Source organism: Sinocyclocheilus anshuiensis, unplaced genomic scaffold (assembly GCF_001515605.1).
Source record: "Sinocyclocheilus anshuiensis isolate Anshui unplaced genomic scaffold, SAMN03320099.WGS_v1.1 scaffold1102, whole genome shotgun sequence".
Taxonomy (NCBI): Eukaryota; Metazoa; Chordata; class Actinopteri; order Cypriniformes; family Cyprinidae; genus Sinocyclocheilus; species Sinocyclocheilus anshuiensis.
Genome location: NW_015539924.1, coordinates 945,414 through 962,831, shown reverse-complemented (window position 1 = coordinate 962,831; position 17,418 = coordinate 945,414). Strand labels below are relative to the sequence as shown.

Below are 17,418 nucleotides of genomic sequence, written 5' to 3'. Positions count from 1 at the left end.
AAATTTTAAAGCAAAATATTAGATTTAAATAATTAAAATTGTATTTTTCTTAAATGTGTTAATTCCAGAACGCAACATTTTCAGCTATTTTATGGTAAAATAATTAATTATATAGACAATATAGCAATATTTACGTGTTATGATGTTACATTGTATACAAATGTTTAATTAGCATACAAAGCTTTATTTTTATAACATTTACATATTACACTATGACGTTTTTATTCGTTTTTTGTTTTTGTTTTTTAGATCTGTGCTTTGTCCAAAACACTCCTCACGCACTGCATTTACCCACCAGAAGGGGCCACTACACAACAGAACTGTGTGCTAGTTCCGTGGGCGTCTCATGTGTTGTGCGTTGACTCTCCAGCCCTGTTCACGGCAGTACAGCTAACACAGCAGTTCTGATTCCGCTCTCACACTCACAGGAAGAAGCAGTGCAAGAGCATTCTCGAGCGAGCGCTCAGCTGCAGCTGAGAGAGCTCCAGCGAGCTGAGCTGACAGAGTTTGTCCGTCGCCGGCAGGAGGAAACAAACCAGGGGGGCTTAAACGTCCTCGACATGACGACAAAAACCTCCCCTGACCGAAACGGATATCCTTAACTACACACTGGACCCTGTTCGGTTCCCGTGGATGGCTTAGCAGGCGAGTTATGCGCAGTTGAAAATGAGGGAGCTTGTGTTTTTTCTCCCTCGTCGTCCAACGGGAGGACAAGATGGCAGCGCGAGCGCGTCGAGCATGTAGTGGGTGCGAATTAAACCCGAACATGTTCACAAAAAACCCGCAGTACGACCACAGCTGCTGTCTGTGAAGGTAAGGATTTAACGAGTTGCAAATGCATAAATACGTGTCTGATAGTTAATAGTGAAGCTATCAAATGAGGCTCGACTTCGGAGTTGTGAACGCGAGCTCGTAGCTGTTGCGAAAAAAGTTGCCACGCCACACCAAAAACTTGAAAGCAGTGTTTCGCTGGGGTTGGTCATGTGTTTTGGTAGCTCTTGAGCTTCTGGGTTTACTAAAAAAAAAAAACTATTTTGTTCGCCCCGCAAATTTTATCGTTAAATGTTCGCGTAGACTTGCTGGTAACCAGCCAAACCCATAATGTTTACCTAAATCCTGCTGCTTTTAAAAGCATGACGTAAAGAAGTTCAGATGATGTTTTTAAGCATCAATCATTTGCGTTGTTAGTGTTCGTGCATATGATTTGTAGGTTTTAAAGTGAGTTTTTCCGTTTAAACTTGCCAGTTGTTGATCTTGTACAATAATCAAGCGACATGTTGCAATCCTTCTAACATGCACAGGCCTGGTAATCGGTTAGCAGCTGACTTCTCCTTTCTTCTGTAATTTGACGATATGCTGGTAAGACTCAGCAAAAGTTGTATCTAAAATCTCTTATGTAATATGCAAGTTGCATTTCCTGTCTACACATTGAAATAGAATCTCTCATGCATTTCCTATAGAAGCTTGTTCAGAAAGATGTTTTAAACTGTCCTTGAATATTAGAACAATGCTTATTTCATGTATGTTTTCGGCAGGGAAAGTTTTGTTCGTTCCAGAACTTCGTTTAGCGTTCCTACTCTCATGGAAAACCTGGAAATGTTATGGAATTTCCAGACCTGGAAGTGAATATAGCGGTGAACATGATCTCAAGACATGGGGGATGCTAAATTGCGAAGAGATTTTTGATATCTCGAACGGTTTGCTCGTGGCGAGGCGATGAAGTTATGGCGAGAAATGAGAAACAGGAAGTGTCTTATAACATACACATACAGTACATTGTCTGATTTTGATCAAACTTCAGGGTTTTTTTCGGTGTATGATGCCGATCGCATACATGTGACTATTAGGAGTCAAAGTCATAGCGCCACCAACTGGCGTCAGGAAGTGTGTCATTTTCAAAATGCTTTTAATTCATCATCTTATTTTTACCCGATTTGCTTCAAACTTCTTCAGAATAATGTCAAAACTGTATGGCCGATGTAAAACTGGTGAGGGGATATTGATATCTGAAATATTGTTGCCATGGCAATGTGTCAAACTTGAATATTCTTTTCTGGTGATTTTGAAGTAGATAATATGCTTAGAATTTCTTGAAACTCAACACACATCAGTATTAATGATAGATAGACACTGGAAAAAGCTCATAAAAGGGCGTGGAAGAGGCACTCTATAACTTGGGGGGTTAGTTTTAGCTACAGTCACCAAACTTGGTACATATATTGATCTCATCAAGCCGGACAACTTTCTAATTTACAGTCATTAGCTACGACCAACAGGAAGTCGGCTATATTGATTTGAATATGGATTTTTGAAAAAATATAGCTGTGAATTAATGCATACTCCTCAGAGGAAAATTGCTCTATACACACCAAACTTTGTCTACATGATGCAAACACATTAAGGAACTTATATTGCGGATGGATTTTGGATAGCTTGAACGGTTTTGCCGTGGTGATTTGTTAAAATAACAGGAAAAAATGACAGAGTAGACTAAGCTGTAATGAAGGCAAAAATATTTCACAAATATTATAGATAAATAAAATAGTTAAAAAATGCTTATAAATAATTAAAGGTTTTGGTAATACTTTAAAATAAGGTCTCATTTGTTAACACTAGTAAATGCATTTACTAACATGAACTAACAATGAACAATAATCTGGTGAGGGGATATTGATATCTGAAATATTGTTGCCATGGCAATGTGTCAAACTTGAATATTCTTTTCTGGTGATTTTGAAGTAGATAATATGCTTAGAATTTCTTGAAACTCAACACACATATCAGGGAGAGAGAGGGAGAGAGAGAGAGAGAGAGAGAGAGAGAGAGAGAGAGAGAGAGACCTTTAAACATCTCTTTAATCACCAGAAAAAAATAATCTGTAATTTTTTGTTGTTGTTTTTTATTTTTTTTTCCGTTACAGCTTAAGAAATCTCTTAGGCCTTATCAACATAACTCAGAAATATTTATTTCAAGATGCAAAAAAAAAAAATGAAACTGTACACTTGATTTTTCTTTCTATGAAATTGCAGAGGTTTATTTTTCTTTTTCTTTTTTTCTCAAGTGAACAGTTGTACAGTTTCATTTTTTCAATCTTGAAAAAATATTGTGCCCGCTGTGCACCGTTCTCCTGATGCCTCCGGGATGGCGTTTGCACTGACGGCTTGGGCCCGCCATCGCTGCTTGCAGCTATATTTGTTATTATTATCGCATTATATTATAGCTAAATATTTAATTGTTGTATTCAAATACCCGTTATTTTTAAGATGTATTAAATTCTACTTGTTTAATTTGTTGTTTGATATTATTTTGTGAAATTAATTAATATTGCAATTATTTCATTATCAGTTTTAAATCAAATTCAACTTAATTACTAGTTAAAAGTTACATTGCATTTAGATATATGAAAATATTTTATAATGTTATCAATAAAATATATACATGCTTTATTTTAGAATATTTTATAGTGAAATTGTTTACTTAATTAGGTTATTTTTACTAGGTGTGTTAATTCTGGAAAACCCTGTTTTCAGATAGATTATTATTCTTCATTTTATTGGTTATAATATTTTTTTGTGCATTTTATATGTAAAATGTATGTGTGACTTGAAAAAGAATCATGGAAGAATTATGGAATTTCGTTCAACCCCTTTTCAATATGCCAAAGAATACTCCAAAGAAATGTTGTCACTTTTTTTTTTATAAAACATGTATTACAACATAATGAAACAGGAGTATTGTAAGTTCCTCATTGATATTACTATCACTTTCCATCACTGGGAAAATTTGTGCCTGTCAATTCAGTAAAGTTTACTTCCCAATCATTTCCTGCCGTTAAACTTTTATAGCCCAAGCAGTTGCAGTATCAACAGGTGTTTTCCCTGTGCCATCTCTCGCCTAACCCCATTAGGTCTTGACATAGGAAAAGGTCGGTCACCACCTGCTTATAGCAGAAGGAAGTGGCATTTGAAAACAGTAGAGAGACCTGTAACCCAAAACCTTTGCTGGTGCCTCCTTGCTACTGGGGGATTACGCTACTATGGGACAGACCTCATATAAACACTCCTCCAGATGGGACTGTCCTTTTAAAGCTGTTGAGTCAGTCTCTGGTTGCAAACCTAGATGTTGTTTACACAGTCAGGAATATAGACGTAATTGAAATGCATGATTTAAACCTGGAGTTTGATATGGTAGTGTGAATGAATGCGGCGGCCTTTTATAATGTTATAACTCTGGAAGTGAAATCCATCAGATGTGCATTCCCCATAAAACAACGTGACATGTTTGCACCCCTTTTATGTTTTATAACCTCAATATTTGCCGTTATGAAATCCAACCTAGTGTGACAGAGTGTTAGCAGGCTTATAAGTGTGTGAGAGAGTTAGTGTGTGGGTGTGTAAGAGCCACACCTGTGCTCGTGTCTGAACTTGTGCCATATGTTGTGCCAGCATAAGTAGTCTGTCTCCCACAAAACTAAGACAGCTAATCCCCATTGGTCACTTGTCTGTCTGAATCTGCTAATATGATATCACTGGTTTTATTGCACACTAGGGCTGAACGATTAATCAAAACTCAAATCAGAATCGCTATTTGGCTTATTAATCAAAGTGCAATGGCTGAGATTTTTTTAGACAAACATATGTGCGTGTATTAGGGTGAAACGTGATACTGTGTTAATTTATACGCATAACAGTGTTTAGTGTCTCAGTTCAGAATTACTACTTTACACAAGCTGTATTTCTGCAATCACTGCAGTTGCTTTGCTTATAACGTGCATTTGAAACGCAACACTCGCCAAACATTTCACCAGTTGTTTTTTAATGAGAAGTTTAGAAATGAAAAAACAAGAACCTTTTTGCTAAAATAAAAATGTAATTGTTCAGTGTTTAAAAATGAAGAAATTAAGGCATGAATATTAGTATTGCAATTTGACAGTTTTACAGTAAAATGTATTATTATAATTTCACTTAAATACTTTTGTTTTGCAGTAATGTAGTAAAATGTATTATTTTTTGCATATTTTAATCATTAAACGAAAAGAATATTCATGCCTTAACTTAATTTAGAAACGAAGAAATTAAGGCATGGATATTACTGCAATTTGACAGTTTTACAGTAAAATAAATTATTATAAATTTACTTATACTTATGCTTTTTTATTTTGCAGTAATGTAGTAAAATGTTTTATTTTTTGCATATTTGAATAATTTATAGTTTTTATTATATAATAATAATAATTATTATTATTATTATTATCATTTTTGTTATTTATAGTTGTATAATACAACTATAAATGACATAATCACACAATTTTTGGCCAAATTATGAAGCCCTACAAAAAAGCACATTAATTATGGAGCTCTTTTATAAAATCTGATTTTTTTTTTTTTTAATCAGTTGAAATTGCAGTTTTTAAATTATTTTTTTTGGTTCCAAATCGTGCATCCCCATGGTACACTTACAATGCTTTTGGAGCTTTATAAATTTTCCCTTCAGGCTTTAGTGAGATCTTCTTTGTTATTTGGCCTCTGTTTTTCATGTAATTCATTCAACAATCTGTCTTGCTTATTTTAAGTCTCTTATAATAGCATAAGGTTTTGTTTTGATGATTGTGACTGTATAAAAATGTAAACAGCATCTGTGAAATGACTAACACAGGCTAACGCTTTTCTTCCCCTCTGTCCTTTATAGGTATGGCCTCACAGGTTACGGTCTGCCCACCACATGTTTATCAAACCCAGACAAGTGCCTTTTGCAGAGCGAAGAAAATCAATCCCAGCAGCTGTGTTTATCATGAGAAGATCCCTCGCACTTACGTGGTCGGTGTGAATCTAGGCGTTGCGCACCCTACGGATATTATACCTTTATCGAGAATCGAAGCTTTGATTAGCGAGAAACCCTGCGTTGCACGGGACGTCTCGAAACAGACTGATACAGCTCCACAGGAGCTCCTCGGAAGGGCTTCTTCGCCATACAAACGTGTGGCATCGGAGGGCGACCTTCAGTATTTCTCCAGAACGGCCGCGGCAGTTGAAAAAGAAAGTGGAGACGGTGGCCAAAACAGCCAAAGTAGTAGAAGCAGTGGCAGTGCTCCAGAAGGGGCGGAGCGGATCGAGAGGAACGGTGGTTTGAATTCGTTCGACGGAACCCAAAGATGTGGGTTTAAATGCAAAGGGGAGGAGCTTGAGAACGGCAAGAGCATAATGCAGATAGTAGAGGAGCATTCGACTCTACCTGCCATGTTGCAAACAAACGTTGGGAGCACGACCACAGTAGGCGTGGCCCCGCCCGTGCAGAACGCAACCGGGACGGGAGCCGTGAGCGGGACAGGCGATGGCGAGTATCAGTTGGTCCAACACGAAGTGCTGTGCTCCATGAAGCACACCTACGAAGTGTTGGAGTTCTTGGGACGTGGTACGTTCGGTCAGGTGGTCAAATGTTGGAAGCGAGGCACCAATGAGATCGTGGCGGTGAAGATACTGAAGAACCACCCGTCGTATGCCCGCCAGGGCCAGATCGAGGTGAGCATCCTGGCCCGACTGAGCGGGGAGAATGCCGAGGATCACAACCTGGTGAGGGCTTTCGAGTGTTTCCAGCACAGACACCACACATGTCTGGTGTTTGAGATGTTGGAGCAGAACCTGTACGACTTCCTCAAGCAGAACAAGTTCAGTCCGTTGCCGCTGAAGGTGATTAGGCCCGTTCTGCAACAGGTGGCCACGGCACTGAAGAAGCTCAAGAGCTTGGGCCTAATCCATGCCGATCTTAAACCGGAGAACATTATGCTGGTAGATCCTGTGAGGCAGCCCTTCCGTGTGAAAGTGATTGACTTTGGCTCTGCCAGCCACGTCTCCAAAGCTGTGTGTTCGACGTACCTGCAGTCTCGCTACTACAGGTAAGTTGTGCTTTTTTGTTTCCTCTAATAGACTGACTACCGGTTGTTATGTCTGTGTTTAAGCATAAATAGACTTTTGGAATTTGTGGCAAGTATAAAGATGTAATTTGTGGTGTTCGTTTGGAGGAAGTCGAACTGAGGAAGGTTTACTTAAGCCACACTTCCTGTCAGGGCAATTATGTAATTCTGTCTATAGCTTTTGTCAAAGTTTGATGGTAAGCTCTCTTTGTAACCGCCATGGAGCTACACCCATACTAACTTTATGTAACTCCAAAAAAAAGAAATAAACATGACGCACTAAGTTTTCGACTAGTTTGGCCCCCTCTCGTTTGCTTTTTTTTCTAATGGGGTCAGTTCAGTCCGTGATGGCTGTACTTTGTGTCTCTATGTGGTTGGCAGTTCTTTAGGAAGAATGTGGTTTGCTGAAGTGATTCATGGGACGTGGAAGAACATGGAAACGGTCTTAAATTAGAACATTCCAGATTCCAAACTTAATTAGTATTTTTTAACCTAAATTTCCTTTCATGCTTTCGGTCTATATTGTAGTAAATGGATAATTCAGCCAACCTCATGTTGTTCTAAAGATGTATGACTTATTTGCTTTTTCAGAACACACAGTGCACAATACATTATGCATTATTATGCTTTCAAAAAGTTCAAAAGTTTGGAGTCTTTTTTTTTTTTTTTTCAGCAAGGATGCATTAAATCAGGGCTGCCCAAACCCGGTCCTGGGGGGCCGGTGTCCTGCAGAGTTTAGCTCCAACTTGCCTCAACAAACGTGCCTTTAAGTTTCTAGTATGCCTAGTAAGTGCTTGATTAGCTGGTTCAGGTGTGTTTAATTGGGGTTGGAGCTAAACTCTTCAGGACACTGACCCTCCAGGACCGAGTTTGGACACCCCTGCATTAAATGATCAAAAGTGGCGCTAAAGACATTTATAATGTTATACAGAATTTCTATTTGAAATTAATGCTGTTCTTTTGAGCTTTCTTTTCGTCAAAGAATCTGAAGAAAATGTATCACAGTTTACACAAAAATAAAAATAAGCAGCAACATTAGAAAAATATTTATTTAGCAGCAAATCAGCATAATTAGATTGATTTTTGAAGGATGATATTACACTGAAGACTTGAATTATGATGCTGAAAATTCAGCTTTGCATCACAGAAATAATAGAAATAGAAAATTATTATTTTAAATTGTCATATTTATGTAATATTTCACAAATGACTGTTTTTTTAACTGTATTTTTCATTAAATTATTATTTTTTTAAAAATAAATAGACATCTTTCTAAATCATCTAAAAATCAAACAGACCACAAACCTTTGAATGGTAGTATATGTATTTTGAAGATTTTTTTTTTCAGCTGTTTTTGTCAGTTAGTGGGGTCCAAGACAACATTAAACTCAATAACTTTCACTGTATGGACAAAAACACTTTTCAAAACATCTTAAATAAGAAAATGGTTCAGGTTTGGAACAGTGTGTGTGGTTGAGTAAATTTTATTTTTGGGTGAACTGTTCCTTTAAGACATTTTTGCCTCTTGAAAGGCATACGAATAGGTTTCGAACATAATGTGAAATTGCAGTGCGGAGTACAGTCTGTCTCTGTAAGCGTGCTCGGTTTGTGGGGAAGCTATCAGCGAACAAGATAAAGAGGAACTAGCGCTAGTTTAAATAGGCCATTTGAACTCTTTGTACTTTGGCACAGCCACAGTTTGATGCCTGCAACTGAACTCACGGCCCAAGCAGGTGGCACATGTGAATGTTTCGCTTTGCATGGGAATGAGATGCACTGAGGAACATGTCTGTTGGTAGTCCTGTCTTTGCACTCAAACGAAGTGTGATAACACAGATGTTTTTATAAAAGGTTATGAATAATCATTCACTCTCGCTGGTTTTTCCCTTTTTCTGGGAATTTGTTTATGAGTCTTTACATAGTGTTCATGTTAAATCATTACATAAGTACTGAGTCATTTTAACGAACAACATCTACTTAATGTGCATTTATTTTGAGTGGTTTGTAATTGCACATTGTTTGCTATTGTAAGAAATTAGTCACAAGTAATGTTTTTTAACATCATTGTAATATAAAGTGTTAACTTCATTGTTAGCATCGTCCCCTTCTATTTGTTTATAAAGTGCACATTTTGTTCTATAAACAAACATAAGTGCTTATGGTTAACTCAATTAGTGTTCAGGTATTTTGTTAAACCTAATATTTTTAGTTATTTATCAAATTTGAAAGTTTCTTATATATTGTTATGTCTTTGCATGTCAGATATTGCTGTTTTTTTTTTCATAAGCCCCATGTTGTGGCCTATATCTAATGTTTGCATCCCAAAGTGGGGGAAAAGGGCAGCGTGTGCTTCTGTTTTCCATTTGTCCCCTGTTTCTGTCGGCATGATCGATGTCGTAAGAATCCATAGCTTGTTCCCAGCACAGATCTGGCTCACCTAAATTCAGGGCGGATCTCGTTGTGTTCATAGTCGCTGTGGTATGTGAGGTTGTCATGACAAGCATTTATTTTTCGTACTTCGAGCAGGCTGTGTTGAGCACGTACCCATGTGTCAGGAAGTGAAATTTTGCAGGTGTTGTCAAATAGCAGAGCGGTTTTTATATTTGGTGTCTGTTTTATATTTATAAACTGGTGTCTGTATGTTTGTCAAAACATTTTCTAATTTTTATAAATAGAAGTGTGCTATTCTGAGTGAAACCTTATAATAATTTAGGCTAATCTATAGTAATAAATTGCATTTTAAATCGCAAATCGCAGTTTTGATCAGAAAAATCGCAATTAAATTTTTTTCTCCAAATCGTGCAGCCCTAGCTAATCTTTTGTACAGCGATGTAGGCGTAGTACTTATGTTTTCAGTTCAGTAGCACAGAAGGATATTTTTGCATTGTCATTTAACTGTTTAAACTGTTTTGGTTTATAATTTAAGCTTAATTTTCACCCCAGTCAAGTGATATTGTGTAGAAGTTAATGAACAAATGTCAGTGTATTTTAGACATTAGTTTAGACAAATTTGTCACTAGGGATGGGTATCGTTAAGGTTTTAACGGTATTACTAGTTACTCTTACCGATACTGCTTATCGATTCGGTACTTTAACGGCAGCTGGCGACTCTGGTGAGATAGAATTTGCAAGATAATGTGTATATATAGCAATAATAAATGTATGTGTGTTTTATTAATTTCTCCAGTACTGATAGCAGAACCGTTAACGTCAGAGCTTATCGATACTCCGGTCTTTCATAATTTAGCCCCAGGACCGATTAAATACTGGGTTTCGGTACCCATCCCTATTTGTCACTGAATATTAATGATGCTTCAAAATATTATTAATGTTTTTTTTTTTTGTTAAGAGCGGAGCCAAAATTAAAGTTTTCATTTAGCTGAAAACTGAAACCAAAAATTTTGGTAATTACATTTGTGTATGCTTCTGTATGCTGTGATATTTCAGCCGAACCATTTTTGCTAGGAAAGTGCGTCCATGCTTTTGACATGTTTGTTGTAGCTTATCCACATTAGCCACGTTTCCATTACCCCTCAAATTGCGCAAATTGAAATTGTGAATTTAAAATACACCCAATGGAAACACATCAATTTCGCAAAGACTCCCATATATCGCAAAAAAAATGTTTACGCTCCCATGAGGTGGTTTTCAGGCGATTCGAAAAGAAATATATCATAAAACTGCAATAGAAACGTTTTTTTTTTCTTCGCATTTACAGGTCATTTGGCATACATAAGTCATTCTGATCATTCTTTAAAGTGCCCCTAATATGCCATTTCCAATATTGCCTTTCATGCAGTGTGTAATGTAGCTGTATGTGAATGTAAATGATCTGCAAAGTTGTAAAGCCGAAAGTGCACGATAATAAAGTTGTTATCTCCCAAAATAAAGAATCGACTCTGTACAGCCTAAAAAAACCCACGTCACGGGTAGGGTTGGGTACCGTTCACATTTTAACTGGTACGGTACCGGTATCAGTACCTGAATTTCGGTTCACCAATCACAACAGGCTGGGTCATCTGACCAATCAGAGCAGAGTAGACTCACGGAAAGTCTACTCACTTTACTAGTGGCCCTTTGTTAAAATAACCACTGTGGCCCATTAATAATTCACTGTGTTGCTTAGGTCAGTGTGTGTTGAGTTCCACGTAAAGCGAGGTACCTGCTTTGGTTCAAGTTGCTACAGGTAAGGGACATTAGGTGCCATGGATTTTTATGGTCTCCTGAAGTGACTCATCCTGTTGTTTCCTTGACACCCATGCTGCCTTTGTTTGGCTGAATCATAGGATTCTTTATTCTCAACTCAAAAGTAGTTTGAAGTATCCAATAGCGGCCACTTAAATGTCCATCCTTTCCATGTCAAAATGAATTTTCCATATTCTGGTCAGCTTAATTTTTCCTCTTTCTCTCACAGTTTATAGGAGATTGTCAAAAATCATAACCTGGAAAAGGCAATGCACTTTTGTGATGCTCAGAGAAAGCCCTTAAGATGATTTTAGTCTGCTTTAAGTGACCCAGTACAGTTGATGAAGCCACTTTAAGTCACAAAAATAAATTTGTAGTGTTGCAAAATTGATTTGACTCAAATCAGCTCCAGGTTTCCCCATTTAGCTCTGGGTTTTAAAACAGGCTATTTAACCACTAGAAGGATAATGGTATCAGAACATTGGAAACAGTGTTAAAACCCAGAAAAACTGATATACACAGGGCAGTTGCATAACAAGCTGCATTTAACAGAAGGCCGAGTGACGGTACCCGAGTCTGGCTGACTCAATGGATTGTGTGTGCTGTTCAAATAACCAGCAGTCTGTACTCAGAGTCCTGCACTATAAACCCTAAAGTTGGGCAGGTGAGAGAGGCTCTCCATGTGGTTTCAGGATCCTTGACTTTGCTGAATTTGCATAATTTTGTAATGTTAATTTAGTGCCTGTTTTTATGTGCAAAGGGAACATTTTTGGTACTGCTTGTAAATGTCATCTTGTTTTTCCTAGATTTGCTGCCTTCAGATTTTTTTGGTTTCAAAATAAACAAAACAGTAGCTGTGCCTAATTTTAGCCATTTTCGTGGTATTTCATATCCTGTAATGTGCATCTTAGCAGTTTACTTCATACCTAGAGAAGTGTGAAATACATTGGCCTTGTTTTAAAATGCAGACACTATCATATCTGTGCAGGCACACCCATTGAAACCAAATGAAAACCAACCTGGTTTTGCCACCAGCCCATAATAAGCATTATGCAACACTTCTCTTCTCTTCTTTTCTCTTCTTTTTTTTTTTTTTTTTGGTCTCCCTTATTGGTCATAAAGTTTAAAGTCCTTACACTGGCCTCTCCTCATCAGCACAGAATCAGCACAGACTGTTCTTTCACACAGGAGTCTGCAACTGATCCGTGGCTGTTTACCACAAACACAACATTTATCCATTATTTTGATTTCAAATCCAAACATAGGCCTAGTTACTGAAAATGCTTTTTCAGCATTGTGATTCTTTTTTTACACAGTACAGTAATAGTCTTTCATAGACATGTTTAAATGCAATAAATATAAGCAACACATTATTCATTGCTTTTTACTTTTGCATTTACTTCTACATTTAGCTAGGGCTGTGTATCACCAGCAAAGTCACGATACGATACATATCACGATACGGGACTGTACGGAATTTCACCTCAGAAGAATTTAGTAAAACAGCTGTTTATTAAACACGGCATACTATAGTGCCATTTAGCAGACAGTTGACCTCTGCATTATGAATGGCCTCCATAACTGTACCACAGTACAATATAGGTAATGTCATATGTTTCATGTTTACAATGGGCACTCCCCACCAGGTACAATATTCAGATTTTTTGCATTTCTTGTTTTTAAGCCCATAAATAATAATGTATTCGTTCTAATATATATTGTAATGTACTAATTCTATTACATTAATAAAATCACCTTACATTGTTGGTAGATTATCATTGCACAAATTAACTCTCTTATATGTTTAAAAATCATATTTACATTGCTGGTAGGTTATCATTGCACAAATTAACACACTCTCTACGTTTAAAAAATAAAAATAAAAATTAGAAGAGTTCTAAACTAATGCGCTGTCTTCTGTATCAAACGCACACACACACGCCGGCTCAATGTGTTACTCTGCGGACAGATTAAACCTTGTTATAGCCTATATATTATGCTCTATTCATAATTTTTTAGAAACTTCGCACTTTTCTGCTCAATTTGAAACGTTGTTCTTGTATTCAAATTAAGTGCGGTCCACTGCTGCACACGTGCCACAATATCGATACAGGGCCAGCTGTATCGATACTCGTATCGTCAAATCTCTGTGATGATACATCGTCGTATCGAACACAGCACATTTAGCCTATATATTAAATTGCTCAAGCAAGTGGCAAAACATTAACTACTTTTCTTACATTATCACTGTATTATAACATTCTAAATTAAAACACCATTGACAGAAACAGTCAGCACTACTGCCTTTTCTTTTGCATTTAAATCTTTATTACAAGCAATCCTGCACTGAAAAAAAAGTACTTTGAATTAACTTAATTTTAATGTGTAGCATTTCTTAATGCTAATATTAATCAAAGGTATTATGCAACTCTAAAGCAATTTAATTATGTGTCTGGTACCAGAGTTGTGTAAACCTAAGTTGCTTTATTAAATTCTACATGTACTGTAGACATGTTCAAATGTGTGAATGCAAAAACAAAATTCTAAAAATGCATACTGGCATTGACAAAGGCAAAAAGCAAGAGTTGGTACTTAAATTTTGTTGTATTGAGTTGTCAAAATGTACAAATTTACAAATGGAGGACTGAGCACAGTTGCCATTAATTGATTACACAGAAGAATAAAAAAACACTTTAAATGCTGCATCAGCAGCATATTCAAACACAAATACATAATGTATTGTCAAATTGGATTAAGAACTGCAAGACCTTTATAAATCTACTATTAACTGTTATCAGTGTCGATTAAGAACAGCAAAGACATTTGTAAAAAATATTAACCGTCACAGTAGACTTAAAAGTGCATATACAAAATGGTAAACTATTAGAACAAACTGTGCATTCTGAAGAAAAAAAACAAAACACTTTTATTTAAGTAATCCAAACACGGCACAAAGTGAATAAGTTAAAATAGAGCAAGAGCTCATTACAGTTCACGGCCAAGGTTAACTATGCATCTTAAAGGGATAGTTCACCCAGAAATGAAAATTCTGTCATTAATTACTCACCCTTCATGTTGTTCCCAACATGTAAGACCTTTGTTCATCTTCGGAACACAAATTAAGATGCAGTTAATAAAGAACTTTGTTTTCCTACCTCAACGAGTGCCTACCTTCACGCACTGACGGACCGCAACCGTGCGTTGTGAACGCTTTAATTTGTTAACATGAGCATGGAAAAAATATGCACCGCATACGCACTGCAAACGGAGTATGTGTGAACCTGGCGTAATGTGTGTGCGCTGCGAGTGTGCATGAGTGCACGGTCTCCAGGAGAGCGTGCAAGTGCTGAATGGTTTAAATATTGGCAAGAATTCAAAAGAAATGCACTTTATAAACTTTACTGACGATGCGACACTGCCTCGATTGTGCAAGTGACAATTCCTGTGTCAACTGTGCAGCGTGCCATTCCCTTATAGTGCAGACACGTTGTGATTTGAAGCCATTTGCGCATTTTGAGAGGGAAAGAGAGAGAGCATCCGGTGATTCACTCGTGCTGTTTGTGAAATTACGTCTCACATAAAGTTTTCAAATTACTTTAAGTTATTTAATGAAGAAATATGAATTGTACCTCACTTTAGCATTATAATTATTTTACCTGCGCCGGACAGAGACTGAGACTGTGCTGCTGCATGTCGTGCCAAACCTCTGATGGCAGGCGCATCATCAGCTTGAGATTGGGTTATGAGATCGGCCTTTATAGAGAACGCCGATCAAATATCCCAAAGAAATTATCGGCTGATAGTGATCGGTAGGCGATCAATCGGAGCACCCCTATCACAAATACTGCACAACTAAGTTCAACCTCCCTGCGTAGCATCTCAAAGCATAAGTGGGCCAATGTAGCATCGCTAGCAGCTGCAGTTGTGATTTTCTTTTTCACGTAAGACTTAGGTCTTCATGCATCTTTATGTATAATAAATCTTGACCGAGACCCTCGTTCATCTTCGGCCTGAGGAATGACCGTAAGTATGAACGCCTGCTTTTTGTCAGTGTGTTTTAGATCATGTGAATACCTGGCCCCCATTTGAAACGGACTTGCACTCGCTTCAGATGAAGAAGATCTAATTGGCCAGATTCCTGGACTAATGAGCAGACTGAAGGGTTCGGTGGTATGATGCACTTGGAAAGAGAGCACACATCTAGTTGTTTGTGTATTCCAGGCCCTTTGATGCAGCATTCATGCATCGCAAACTCCTCATGGTGTTAGTGGGTCGGTCAGGCTTTGTTGACTAGGTTTCAAATTCTATTTGACCTCCAACCAGATGGTAGTTACTGAGCCCTAACGTGTCCGTCATGAATAGAGGCATCGTGTTTTCATCCTTAGTGTTCATTCAGGATGTGTAGTCACTTGATGGTCTGATCTTGACCCTTTCACATGACTGACTTTAGCGTAGCCACATGACAAGCACTGCCAGTAGCATCACTTTAGTATATAGGATAAATTTTGCTGTGTGCACATAGTGATGCATCATGCAAATTGTACGTTGCTGGTTGCGATTAGGTCAACGGTAAAGCGAAATTGAAAGTTTGTGTGGTGGTTGCCAGCTGTGTTCTAAGAGCCTGGAATCAGTTTCTGCACTTTGATCCATTTGTCAGATCATGTTGATATGTCGTGGTCTGTATATCATCCACTTGAGGATGAAACCTGATCGCACGCCGCTTCCTGTAACAGCTTACCATTGCTGTTCGACATTTTGAATTGGGACAGGGTAGGTTACAGGTGTGAAGCCTTATACCTTCCTTGGAACCTGGAGTTTGTTTTACATGCCATCTGGTATAAGGTTCCCATTTCATCTGTAGAAGCTCCTGGCTCGCTTCCCAAACTTCAGAGCTTACGGCATCAAAAGTTTATGCGTGCGATTGCAGTCTCATATCACCTTAGTCACTTGTAGATCCAGTCCTACTCAAAACCTTGACATGAAAGGCTGTTTTTTTTTCTTTAGGAGTAAGCTAAAAGAACATACTGAATATGTGCCTGCAGAATTCCACAAAGTCCCTTAGATTTGTAAAATTCTACAAACGCTTTGTTCGTTACACATTCTCTTATTAAAAATTTTGACTTAATTTGAATTTGCTTTCAACTATCAATCTGAGTGCAGCACTCTTTAACACCAAGTTAAAATTGCACTGGAATCAGGACAGAATAAAAAAAAACTACAGATTGTCAGCCGAATTATTAGATGTTAACGGGATAGTTCACCCAAAAATTAAAACTGTCATTAATTAATCACCCTCATGTCGTTCTAAACCTGTAAGACCTCCGTTCATCTTCGGAACACAAATTAAGATATTTTTGATCAATTCTGAGAGCTGTCTGACCCTCCCATAGACGGCAATGTTACGAGCTACGAGATTACTTTTTATACACAAAGAAAACAAAAAGAATGACTTTATTAAACAATTAGTCTCCTCCGCGTCACCCTAGCGCCATTTTTGAGAGTATCTACTGAACGTAAACAGCGTATGCTGTTCTGTGTCAGCTGTGTCACGCGGATACATTGTTTTCGTTCAAGTCAAAGCATAAACAACGTAGAAAACGTATCCGCACGGCGCAGCTGACACAGAACAGCATACCACGACTGAGGTGAGACCCTGGAGCAAGGCACCGAACCCCCAACTGCTAACTGTTACTCACCCTTGTGTTGTTCTAATGACAGAATTTAAATTTTTGGGTGAACTATCCCTTTAAGCGGTGAGAAGCCTTTAATGCAGCTTCATTCCTTAACTCAGTCTTCTCAAGAACATCCAAACCAAATCAATACCTAATAATATAGCTGTTCATGCTGTTGATTCATGAGATCATCAGGCCTTTTATAGAGGATTATTTTTAGCTCTGTACATTGATTCCGTTGAAGCCTGCCAGACTGTCTGCATTTCTCAGCATTTCCGACGGGAACTGAAATGATACAGCATTGAAAAGGCTTTGTTTATTGCTCTGGTGCCTCTGCCTCATAACGCTCCATGCAAACAACACTTCCGTGCCTAAAGAGCTTGAAGAAACATAGCTTAATTTTTTTTAAGAACCTGGTTTGTTGACCTGGCAAAAGTATTGGTTGGTCCACCTGAATCAATTGTTATTTTAGAGGGGTCATATGATGCTGCTAAAAAGAACATTATTTTGTGTATTTGGTGTACTGAAATGTGTTTCTGCAGTTTAAAGTTCAAAAAACATTATTTTCCACATACTGTACATTATTGTTTCTCCTCTATGCCCCGCCTTTCTGAAACGTGTCAATTTTTACAAAGCTCATCGGTCTGAAAA

At 37.7% G+C, this 17,418-nt stretch overlaps 1 protein-coding gene across 1 annotated transcript in view; it reads left to right on the top strand.

The window, feature by feature from the left end:
- The first annotated feature begins 407 nt into the window (after window positions 1-407).
- hipk3a (homeodomain interacting protein kinase 3a) overlaps window positions 408-17,418 on the top strand; it is a 71,868-nt gene continuing 54,857 nt past the window's right edge. The window contains exons 1-2 of the mRNA XM_016483726.1: window positions 408-813; window positions 5,689-6,892. Coding sequence (XP_016339212.1) covers window positions 5,691-6,892 — 1,202 coding nt within the window. The 5' untranslated portion in view covers window positions 408-813; window positions 5,689-5,690. The remainder of the gene's footprint in view (window positions 814-5,688; window positions 6,893-17,418) is intronic.